Source organism: Ciconia boyciana, chromosome 12 (assembly GCF_034638445.1).
Source record: "Ciconia boyciana chromosome 12, ASM3463844v1, whole genome shotgun sequence".
NCBI lineage: Eukaryota > Metazoa > Chordata > Aves > Ciconiiformes > Ciconiidae > Ciconia > Ciconia boyciana.
In genome coordinates, this window is record NC_132945.1 from 12,019,317 (window position 1) to 12,030,463 (window position 11,147).

Sequence of the window (11,147 nt, forward strand, 5' to 3'; positions counted from 1 at the left end):
GCTTCAGTCTCTTCCACACATGGCTGCCCTGCAGAGAAGGGCAGGATCGCCCTGAGTTCCCCCAGAGGAGATTCCCTGCATGCTCAGAGACTGGCAATGGGGATTAGCTGCCACCAGCCAGCATGAGGGCAGAGATTGCCCTGCTCTAAAGCACAGCATAAGTGAGGCCGCTCGATTTGAGCTACAAAATTTACCATCCAGTAGCTCACCACAGTGGAAGTCGCATTCAGCAGCTAGCAGATACATACTTGGGGAAGCTCTCCCCATGGCAGGCTCTTATGTGCTTATGGGCAAAGTCATAGTTTTGGACAAATGCTTGCATGGGAAATTGCAGGACATGAGGTTATAATGGTAAAGACAGCAGTCAGCAAGCACTCATCTCTTTGCTACGCAGATAGCTTGGGACTAATACCTAGCAGGGGGCAGGAGCTGGGATCAGCAAAGCCTGGAGTCCTTTTCTAGAAGGTTCCCTGCGCACCCCCCTCCCCCCCATTTTTCAGCCACCTTGAACAGAAATGGAACCAGTGCAGCTCTCTCCCCAATGGACTGAATGCAGCAGCCATTAACAAAGGCCAGTTAACTGAGTGGACATCCTCTAAAGTCTGTCAGATGAGTTACAGATACAACGTACTAGATTCCCTGTCAGGGAGTAAGGGCCAGGACAACTGCATGAGTTAACTGTGCTCAGCAGCACTGCACCCGACAACAGGTAATAAAGTGAATGGTTCTACGTTGCAGCATCCAGATGGAGACATCCATGCTAAAGCAACTGAAGACACTGATCCGCCAGCTAACGAAGCACAGTGGTCACGGGCCCCACACGCTGAGTGAGTGGACTTAACAGCTGACCACACATGACTCCCCCAGCCACCTGCACACCTAGGAGACATCTCACCCACCTACCATCCAGTCTGCTAGAGCATATCATCTGGACATGGCGATTACTTGTGACAGAAACCAGCTGAAGTTTCACACTCCAGATCTCCTGAACTCCTGAGTAACTCTAAACCCTTTGACATGACCCGGCGAGTGTCCATATCAGTATTTTTCATCCAGGCCTTCAAGGTACGAGAAGCGAGATCTGGTGTTGAGCCTCCAGAAGAGACAAGGAAACATATATTAAAAGAGAAGCAGATAGTCTCTCCATAAAATAACATTCACACAAGACAGTTAGAGGTGAGGAAAAACAGACCAGAAATAGGCAGCTACGAAGAAGCAATGCTGCCACATTCAAAAACAGGTCCATCTCTCTTTCCTTATGTTGCTTCAGATCAGAGCTCTAAATTTTCAGCACAACTCAGTCTCAGGACACAATGCACTTATCCCAAACAACAGATACACACATCTCAGCCACTCTAGTATTTGGCATTCTCACAGACACATGGGCTAGAGTCTCTACGACAGGTTTCGTTCAGTACGCTGAGCAGACTTTCCTTTGGCAGTAAGGTCATGAGTTTAGTGGGTCTAGTATTTTTTTGAGTTCAGGACTAAAATACTTCAAAGAGTGTCTAGAGCACTCTCAGCATTGTTCTGCAGGCAGTTCTTGGTACAGATCAGAATTCACTGTCTTTAGTGAATTTAAAGCACTTTAACCAAGTCCTTTAAACCTGCTAAAACAGGCAGAGATGGAAGCAGGACTACATTCACATGCTCTTTTGACAGCTCCCTCCTGCAGATACATCCTCTGTGCCCAAAAACTCCAGCCAGAATTCAGATGGTGAGGCTGCAACTCCCCAGCAAGCAAACCACCTATTGTCCTTGTGGCCACTCTCCTCAGAGTGCCCCAGAACTGCCTGCACTTACTCCGGTCCAGCCGCCGGCTCGAGCGATGTTCTCGAAGCAGCAGCCACTCTTAACAACAGGAAGACCCTGATTTGGAGCTGGAGTGCAGGTCAATGGTGTGGCCCAGCATGCAGTGCTCCAGCTGCTCCTCCACCGCCAGCACCTGTCGCACAGCCTCCTCAAAGGCCACTGCCACATTGGTGTCATCCTTGGCACTAGTCTCCAGGTATGGATAGTTACCATTTTCCATGCACCAGGCCTGGGCCTCCTCTGTGCTCACTTGTCTCTCAAGTTTGTCTATCTTGTTGCCCAGGACTACAAATGGGAAGTGTTCAGGGTCCTTCACGTCAGCATAATAGACAAACTCCTTCTGCCAGTTACTGAGGTTCTCAAAGCTCTGCCGGTCATCCACACTGAAGGTCAGCAGGCAGCAGTCTGCTCCCCTGTAAAACGGGGTTCGCAGGCTCTTGAATCTCTCTTGTCCCGCAGTGTCCCAGATCTGGAGGGTCACAAAACGTCCATCCACCTCCAGGTCCCGGTTTAAGAACTCCACACCAATCGTGTGGAAAGCCTGCGAGTCAAACTTGTTGGTGACATACCGGTTCATGAGGGAACTTTTCCCAACTCCACCATCCCCAAGGAGAATGACCTTTAAGAGCAAGGACTTCCCACTCATTGCAGCAGGACGGAGGGGCACAGTACCAAGGCAATCTGCAGGGTTCAGAAATAGTACAAAAAACGCTATTTGACTCGTGGATTCTGCAGAAAGTTGCACACGGAAGAACAGAATATGGTATCTCCATCCCCATTTCTGAACAAGTTTTATATACAGTAGGTAATCTCTCTAATAAGAGTGATTAGAGCTGGGAATTGGACAAGTTTTCAGGCACACAAGTCCTCCATCAGGTCCAAAATGGAAGCAGCAGGTCACCACTGTTAAGTGCAAGGTGAGAACAACTGTTGAGAGTTTAGTATCAATGATACCACCTTTGGTGAAAACTCTGTACCTGAAAGCTTGTTTAGTTTTTCCAGACATACCATCACTAGTTAAACATCTCTTCTGGCCTGTGTCCTCAGGCTATCACACAAACAGCAAAATCACCAAGGATCACTGTCACTAGGCCTTCCTTTCCACTGTACAATCACTAGCTAAATAATTTCTCCTATCTGACTTGCTCTACTGGAAGGATGTAAAAGATGTACAGGCCCAACCAATACAAGTCATCTGGCAAACCAGTTCTTAATCACCCCAAGAACGCTGACTCACCTTACAAAGGGAGCTGCGCTTGTTTTCTGCATGTGATCTCTACAGCTCAGAAGGGGTTTCCCAGGCGGAGACCCAGCTTCTCTGCTGCTCTTTTCTGGTAATGCTTTTTGCAGGCCAGTTTGCTAGGGCACAAGTGCAAGTTCACACTGCAACAACCCCGACACCACAGGTTCCTTAGTCAGCAGTCGCAAGAGAAAGGCCAAGTGCCAACCAGTCCTCCCCCTCCTAGGGACATTCTGCAAGCAAAGGTAAAGGCCTGACATGGAATAAGAGGTTTGCTTGGCTGCTGTCTGTACTGTACCTGCTCTAGAAATACAGCGCTTCTGTTTCCAGGACTGTCCAGGGAACACCTTCCTCCAGCATAACAGTCACTAAAAAACAAACATCAGTCAGTGAGGTTGCCAGAGCTCAGTGCACTGCCTTTCAATTTGTAACGTTGACCGAGGCTGGAAGAACAACAGCAGAGCTCTAGGAAGCTGAAAGTGCAGTACTGATGGCTGGAGTAAAAAGGCAAAGAACAAGGTGCTGAGGACAGAGCTTCCCTTGCGCTAAGTAAAATGGAACACAGCCCATTTCTGGCCAGGGCATTATGGATGCTAAACCCAAAATAAGAAAAGAATAAATTGAAGGAGCTCTGGCATGAGCGCACAGGCTGTGTAACCCATGTCTCCCCTCAATCCAGGGGACGTCAATAGCTTTGATCTGCTTGGCCTGCCTAGCCACACACTCTGGAATCTGATCTGAGGATTGAATGTGTACCTGAATCTGCTAACCAGAAAAGTGAGCCAGCTGGCAAGAGCCTGGCGTGAAAAGAGACAAGTTCTGGCTTGCTTACACCTGCTACCAACATTCCTGGGAAGGGTGTGGACGCATAGTGCTGCTTAGTGATGACACCACCAGACCAACCTCCAAACAACTGAAATGGGAGCATTTGACACTGCTCAGACCAGCACTTCTATTCCTTCCAGGCCAAAGAACACTTTCTGCATTAATCGCAGGGAGCCCTCCTCAACTTTGTTTCTGCTCTTTTTGCAGCTCTTTCAACCAGTGCTTACCGCAAAGCCAAAATCAGAAACTTCTGCTTCTAGTCAGTTTCCGCAGAAACTAACTAAAGGCTGACCAATTTCACTTCTCCTGCACAGAAACAACCCAAATCAAGCACAGCTGAACTAACTTGATGGACCATTGGGCCATTTGAGAAGCATCTGTGCAACCCAGTGGTTCTAAAGCAAATAAAATGCAAATGTCACAGGAGACAAAGAGGAATTGCAGCATACCTCCTTGGGGTTGATGGCTTTGGGAAACTCTCCCCTGAGCAGGTGAGCAGTTCAAGCCTGCTCTGAGCCTTGCTCTTCCTTTTCCAAACCCTTGCTGAGGGGGGTCTAAGATGGTGCCTGCCCCCTGCCACCAAACCCCTTCCTTACACATGCCATCAGCCCTGACAAGAGTTTCCATTTAGAAATGGTTTGCTAGCAAGTGACTAGCAGACGTTTTAAAAATTATTAATGGGTTATGCTAGGCTACTCCAGAGCCTGGCAGGTCAGCAGACTACTGCCACCCATGACACCGACATTAGTAATGCTGCTTGCAACCTGCGTTCATTGATTAGCCCTTTGCAAGGGAGGCTAACCTCGACTTGCAGCAGGACGGAAACCCCTCATGCGGGATACCAGCACCTGTTTGCAGATAAAAACAGCGGGGTGCGTGCGTGGGAGCTGCACGCTGGGCCCCGCCCCCCAGGCCCTGGCTCCCAGCTCGGCAGGAGGCGAGACCCTCCGGCGGACTTGCCTGGCTGCCCGGCATCGCCCGACCCACAGCCGGACCCCAAGGCCGGAGCAGCCGAGGAGAGGCACAGGGAGGGAGAACGTAGCCGAGGAGCTGCACTCCGCGAGGCGGACGCGGGGCCCTCCCCAGCCCCGGAGCGGGTGCCGGGGCCCCTCGGAAGGGGCCGGGGGAAGGGAGCAGCCCGCCAGCCCCAAGGGGTGGCTGGGGCTGGGGGAAATGGCGCCCCGCCCTTACCTTACCTCCCTCCGCGCCGCCGCCACCGCCCACCTGACCCGCCGGGCGCAGGTGCCGGCTCACCCCGCGCCTGCGCAGCGCACGCGCCCTGCCGACGGCGGTCGCGCGAGGCAGCGGGACGGGACCAGGCCTCGCCCCGCCCCGCCCCACGCCCTCCTGCGGGGTGGCCCGCCCGTGCCGCTGCTGTCACCCGTGTCCCCTCACTGCCCCTTCCTGCCACCCGCCTGTCGCCCCACTGGGCCCCGCCTGGCCCCTCACTGCCCTCTCCTGTCACTCCCCTCACTCCCGTCCCCTCCAGTCCTCTCCTGTCCCCTCAGAGTCCCTTCCTGTCCCCCTTTTGTCACTTCATTCCCCCCCTCCCGCCACCCCACCGTCCCCACACCAGCTCCCTGCTGCCGCCCCGCTGCCAGGAGGGCAGGCGCAGTGGGAGCCCCGCCCTGGGTCAGGCGAGCAGTACCGGGGGGTGCCCCGATGCAGTGGTGGGGCCTGTATGGAGCCTGTGTGAGGCAATGGCACCCTCGCCGTAAAAAGCCCCTTACCTGCCTGCAGAACACAGCGCCACACAGTGTCACTGCAGGCCGGCAGCGGTGGCCGTCCCCAGCCCCGCACATCCGCCCGCGCCTGTTCCGGCGTGCTCGGAGGCCTGTCCCTCACCCTGCTGGCGGGAGCCCAGCTGCTGCGCGAGGGGAACGAACAGAAATAAATTAACAAATACCCCAAAAGGCTTCTCCCTGATTCCCCGTTTAGCGCTGAGGGAGTTAAATGGCTGGCAGCTGCCCAAAGGAGTGCGACTCCCCCCACCCTCACCATCATCCGTGGGACCAGGAGGGAGAATGTCTTAAAGGAGGTTTCTGGGGAAGAGCAGCAAATACAAACATTTCAGATGGTTCAAAGGAAAAATACTCCAGGTCACCCCAGCCTGGGGCAGACAGTGAGAGGAGAGGGAGGGGGAGACCAGACCCCTGGGTGGCTGCAGGGGGCGTTTGGGGAGCAGGAGCCATCTGCCCTCCCGGGCATCGTCAGCTCTTCTTCCCACCAGTGCCTGGTGCCCACCCAGAGACAGCTCCAAAACTTGGGGACACCTCTCGCTGGGGGCTGCAAGACACCCCGGGCACCTTCCCTGGCGGGCCAAGAGCAAAGACCCCTTGCATGGACGCGCAGGGCTTTTTGACCATCCAAAGCCAGCCCCAGGGCCAAGCAGGTGCCACGAAGTGCATCAATTCCCTCCTCCCCCCCGGAAAAACATGAGATGGGAGGAGGATTTAAATTAAGCCAGGGATTATAGTAATACCAGCCTTGGTGATCTGTTGGAGGAGACAGGGAACAAGAGAAACGTAGGGGGGTGAGGAGGGGGTGGCAGGGTGAGGGCCTGAGGGTGCAGGGTGTTGGCGGTCTGGGACCAGGGAAGCCTGGGGAATATGGGGGTGCTCCTTGGGCATGTATCTGGGGCACCAACATACGTGTCAGCGCCAGGGCTGGCAGACCCAGCCCACACCACTGGCTGGGGCTTGCTCCAAACCAGTCCAGGTCTCCACACTGGCCACGTGCTGCTGGGGCGAGCCTCCGAGCACAGCACACCTCCCCCTGCCAGCTCCCTTCACCTGGCAGCCGTTTAATCCCGTTATTCCTCATTACTTATTTATTAGAGATCTAATTTAGCGTGTAAGAATACCGAGGCCAGGAGGGGCAAGACACCTCCTGAGCAAGATAAGAGTTGCCAGGACAGATCCTGTTAAGGCAAGAGGGGCATGGTGCTCTGCAGCAGCACCGTGCCATTCCCTGATGCCCTGGACCACTCCGCGCAGGGCTGGCAAACACCAAAGCCTCAGGGGATGCTGCTTGCAGGGCTTAGGGAAGGCAGCATGTCCCTACAGTGCAGCCAAGGACACCACAGGGCCAGTGGCCCCAGCTGACCGTGCCAATGTTCAAGGGGCCCCCATGTTCCCCCTGGCTGAGCCGTGGGCACCAGGAGCCATTGGAGAGTCACCTGCCTGTCTGAGCAGGGATGTGCCTGGGCAGGTTTGGCTCCTGGTGGCTGTGCAGCTTGGCTGCTTCACAGAGCTGGGTGACAACATGTCTGGCATCTGTCGTGGGTTGACCTTGGCTGGACACCAGGTGCCCACCAAGCTGCTCTATCACTCCCCTCCTCAGCAGGAAGGTGGGGGAGAAAATAAGATGGAAAAGAACTTGTGGGTCAAGATAAAGGCAGTTTAATGAAGCAAAAGCAAAGGCCATGCACGGCAGCAAAGGAAAATGAAAGACTTATTCTGTACTTCCCATCAGCAGGTGATGTCCAGCCACTTCCTGGGAAGTAGGGCTTCAGTAGGTGTAGCAGTTGCTCCAGAATAACGAATGCCCCCCACTCCTCCTCCTTTCTCTTAGCTTTTGTTGCTGAGCAGACGTCATACGGTATGGAATCTCCCTTTGGTCTGTTTGGGTCAGCTGTCCTGGTTATGTCCTCTCCCAAGATCTTGCCCACCCCCAGCCTACTGGCCTTTGGGGGTGAGGGAGGATATGCTGGAGGAACAGCCTTGATGCTATGGGATACTGCTCAGCAGTAGCCAAAACACTGGTGTGTTATCCACACCTTTCTAGCTACCAATACAAAGCACAGCACAATGAGGGCTGCTAGAGGGAAAATTAACCCCATCTCAGCCAGACCCAATACCATCTCCACCCCTTATTCCATACCATTTGCATCATGCTGAGGTTCCACATAATTTAATACATATCTGTATCTTCTAACCATCCAATCGTATTTAATTCTCATTACTGAAATGCCTTCTTACCAACACTTACAACTTATACTACATACTTAAACCATCTTTATACCCAGCATACAGATTTATACATTCTCATTAACTACTGTCCTCTGTCCCTTGACAGATGTTATTCTCCCATTCCATGGGCTTCCTCCACTCCTCCAAATGTTCGTAAGAACAGGCTATATCTTGGGCCCCACCTGTCAAGATGGGTGCTTAGGACAGGAGAAGCAGTAGGTTCAGTTGTTGGGCACCAACACTGGCTTGGTTTGGGTCATCGTTGCACTCATCCAGTTCCTTGTGAAACTCACTCTTTGTCAGTTCAGGTCGTTCCTGCTACATCACTTCCTACAACATACAACTCACATCACAGATTATTTTTCCCCCAAGGTTAAATCTCCTTGAGGCACACACCAGCTCCCCCCACCCTTCCACATTACCCACCAAGTACACCCAGGCCCCTGAGTGAAAACAATTCCACGAATGGATTTGCCTTTTCCCAAGGGAGGAGCAATCCACATCACCTTCCCCAGCCACTTCCCTATGTGCACTATGGCGACCTTATCTCCTCCCACAGTATTTAGGGGTTTTGTTTGGGCAGGACCAGAATGGTTAGCAGATCCTCTGGTGTTAACCAGCCAAGTGGCTTCTGCTAAATTTACATCCCAATGCTTCCATGCCCCATTGCCCGATGCTCTCAACATAGTCTTTAGCAGTCCATTATATCTCTCAGTCTTTCTAGAGGCTTGTGGGTGATAGGGGATGTGATACACCCACTCAATGCCATGTTTTTTGGCCCAGGAGTTTATGAGGTTATTTCGGAAATGAGTCCCATTGTCTGATTCAATTCTTTCTGGTGTACCATGTCACCAGAAAATTTGTCTTTCAAGGCCTAAGATGGTGTTTTGGGCAGTGGCATGGTTTACAGGGTATATTTCTAGCCAACCGGTAGTTGCTTCCACCATGGTGAGTATGTAGGGCTTGCCTTGGCGTGTTCATGGCAGTGGTCCAATATAGTCAATTTGCCAGGCCTCACCGTATTGAAAACTCAGCCACTGCCCTCTATTCCAGGGAGACTTTACTTGTGTGGCTCGCTCGATTGCGGCACATGTTTCACATTCATGAGTGACTGTGTGATGGCCTCCATGGTCAGGTCTGCCCCTCGATCACAAGCCCATCTGTATGTTGCATCGCTCCCTAGATGTCCCGATGTTTTTTTGGGCCCATCAAGTTACAAATAGCTCAACCTTACGCTCCCAGTCCAAGTTCACGTCAGCTACTTCAGTTTTGACAGCCTTCTCTACTTGTTCATTGTTTCGATATGTTCTTCAGTGGCACAGCTTTTGAGCATGTGAGCATTGACATGACATACCTTTAGAGAGGTGCTTTCTACCCTGGCAGCGATGTCCTGCCACAATGCAGCAGCCCAGTTGGCTTTACCCCTGCACTGCCAATTGGTCTTCTTCCACTGCTGTAGCCACCCCCATAGGGCATTAGCCACCATTCAGGGGTCAGTATAGAGATAGAGTACTGGCCACTTTTCTCATTCAGCAATCTGTAGGGCTAGTTGGATGGCTTTCAATTCTGCAAACTGACTTTACTCACCTTCTCCTTCAGTGACTTCAATGACTTGTCGTGTGGAACTCCACACTGCAGCTTTCCACTTCCGATGGTTTCCTACAACACAACAGGATCCATCAGTAAACAAAGCGTAACGCCTTTCATCTTCTGATAACTCATTATATGGTGGTGCCTCTTGGGCATGAGCCACCTCCTCAGGCAATGCTCCAAAATCTCTGCCTTCTGGCCAGTCCATGATCTCTTCCAGATTCCTAAGCGGTTGGGTTTCCCCAGTCGAGCTCGTTGCGTGACCAACACTACCCAATTACTCCATGTGGCGCTGGTTGTGTGATGTGTAGAGGGGATGTTTCCTTTGAACATCCAGTGTAGCACAGGCAATCATGGTGCCAAGAGGAGATGTGCTTCTGTACCAACAACTTCTGAAGTGGCTCGAACCCCCTCATATGCTGCTAGTATCTCTTTGTCACTTGGGGTGTAGTGGGCTCCTAATCCTCGATACCCCTGGCTCCAAAACCCTAATGGTCGACCTCAGGTTTCTCCTGATGTTTTCTGTGAGAGGCTCCAGGTGAGGCCATGCTCCCCAGCTGCAGTGCAGAGTACATTTTGCACAGCTGGTCCTGTCCAGACAGGCCCAAGAGCTACCGCACGAGCTATCTCCTGTTTGATATGCTCAAAGGCTTGTTGTTGCTCAAGGCCCCACTTAAAATAGTTCTCCTTTTGGGTTACTTGATAGAGAGGGCTCACAAGCTGGAGTATAACCTGGAGTATGCATTCTCCAGAATCCCACAAGGCCTAGGAAAGGTAGTGTTTCTGTCTTGTTAGCTGGTGGAGACATAGTTGCTATCTTGTTGATCACATCCACAGGGACATGATGGCATCCATCCTGCCATTTTATGCCCAAGAACTGAATCTCCTGTGCAGGTCCCTTGACCTTGCTTCTTTTTATGGTGAAATCAGCTTTCAGAAGAATCTGAATTACTCTTTTTCCCTTCTCAGACACTTATTCTGCCTTGTTGCCCCACACAATGATGTCACCAATGTATTGTGAATGTTCAAGGACATCACCCTTTTCCACTGCAGTTTGGATTAGTCCATGACGAATGGTAGGGCTGCACTTCCACCCCTGGGGCAGTCGGTTCCAGTGTATTGGACACCCCTCCATGTGAAAGCAAACTGTGGCCTGCATTCTGCTGCCAAAGGGATTGAAAAAAATGCATTGGCAATGTCAGTTGTAGCGTACCTCTTGGCTGCCTTTGACTCCAGTTCATACTGGAGCTCTAACATGTCTGGTACAGCAGCACTCAGTGGTGGTGTGAATTTGTTCAGGCCACAATAGTCTACTGTTAACCTCCACCCTCCATCAGACTTTTGCAGTGGCCATATGGGACTATTAAAAGGTGAGTGAGTCTTGCTGATCACTCCTTGGCTCTCCAATTGATGAATCAGCTCATGGATGGGAGCCAGGGAGTCTTGGTTCGTGCAATATTGCTGCCAGTGCACCGTCCTGGTAGAGGTTGGCACCTGCTGTTCTTCAACTTGCAGTAATCCCACAATGAAGGAATCTTCTGAGAGACCAGGCAGGGTAGATAGCTCTTTGATCTTCTCTGTATTCACAGTGCCTACACCAAAAGCCCATCGGTACCCTTTTGGGTCCTTGAAGTACCGTCTCCTGAGGTAGTCTATGCCAAGTTTACAAGAGGCCTCTGGGCTGGTCACAATGGGGTGCTTTTGCCACT

General features: G+C 52.1%; 1 protein-coding gene across 8 annotated transcripts; it reads right to left on the reverse strand.

The window, feature by feature from the left end:
• Nucleotides 1-1,082: 1,082 nt before the first annotated feature.
• Nucleotides 1,083-5,641, reverse strand: RAB9B (RAB9B, member RAS oncogene family). Of its 8 annotated transcripts, none has more exons than XM_072877159.1 (3): nucleotides 5,608-5,641; nucleotides 3,351-3,420; nucleotides 1,083-2,493 (listed from the first exon to the last, which is right to left on the reverse strand). In XM_072877159.1, the coding sequence occupies exon 3, from the start codon at nucleotides 2,456-2,458 to the stop codon at nucleotides 1,853-1,855; it is 606 nt and encodes a 201-aa protein (XP_072733260.1). In that variant the 5' UTR covers nucleotides 2,459-2,493; nucleotides 3,351-3,420; nucleotides 5,608-5,641; the 3' UTR covers nucleotides 1,083-1,852. The 8 variants fall into 8 exon arrangements, with proteins under 8 accessions (XP_072733260.1, XP_072733263.1, XP_072733265.1 ...); XM_072877162.1 differs by lacking the exon at nucleotides 5,608-5,641 and adding an exon at nucleotides 5,526-5,546; XM_072877164.1 differs by lacking the exons at nucleotides 3,351-3,420; nucleotides 5,608-5,641 and adding exons at nucleotides 3,050-3,285; nucleotides 5,074-5,264.
• Nucleotides 5,642-11,147: the final 5,506 nt, after the last annotated feature.

Coding starts and splice junctions, on each gene's coding strand:
- RAB9B (XM_072877159.1), bottom strand. CDS start 2,458: ATGAGTGGGAAGTCCTTGCTCTTAAAGGTCATTCTCCTTGGGGATGGT.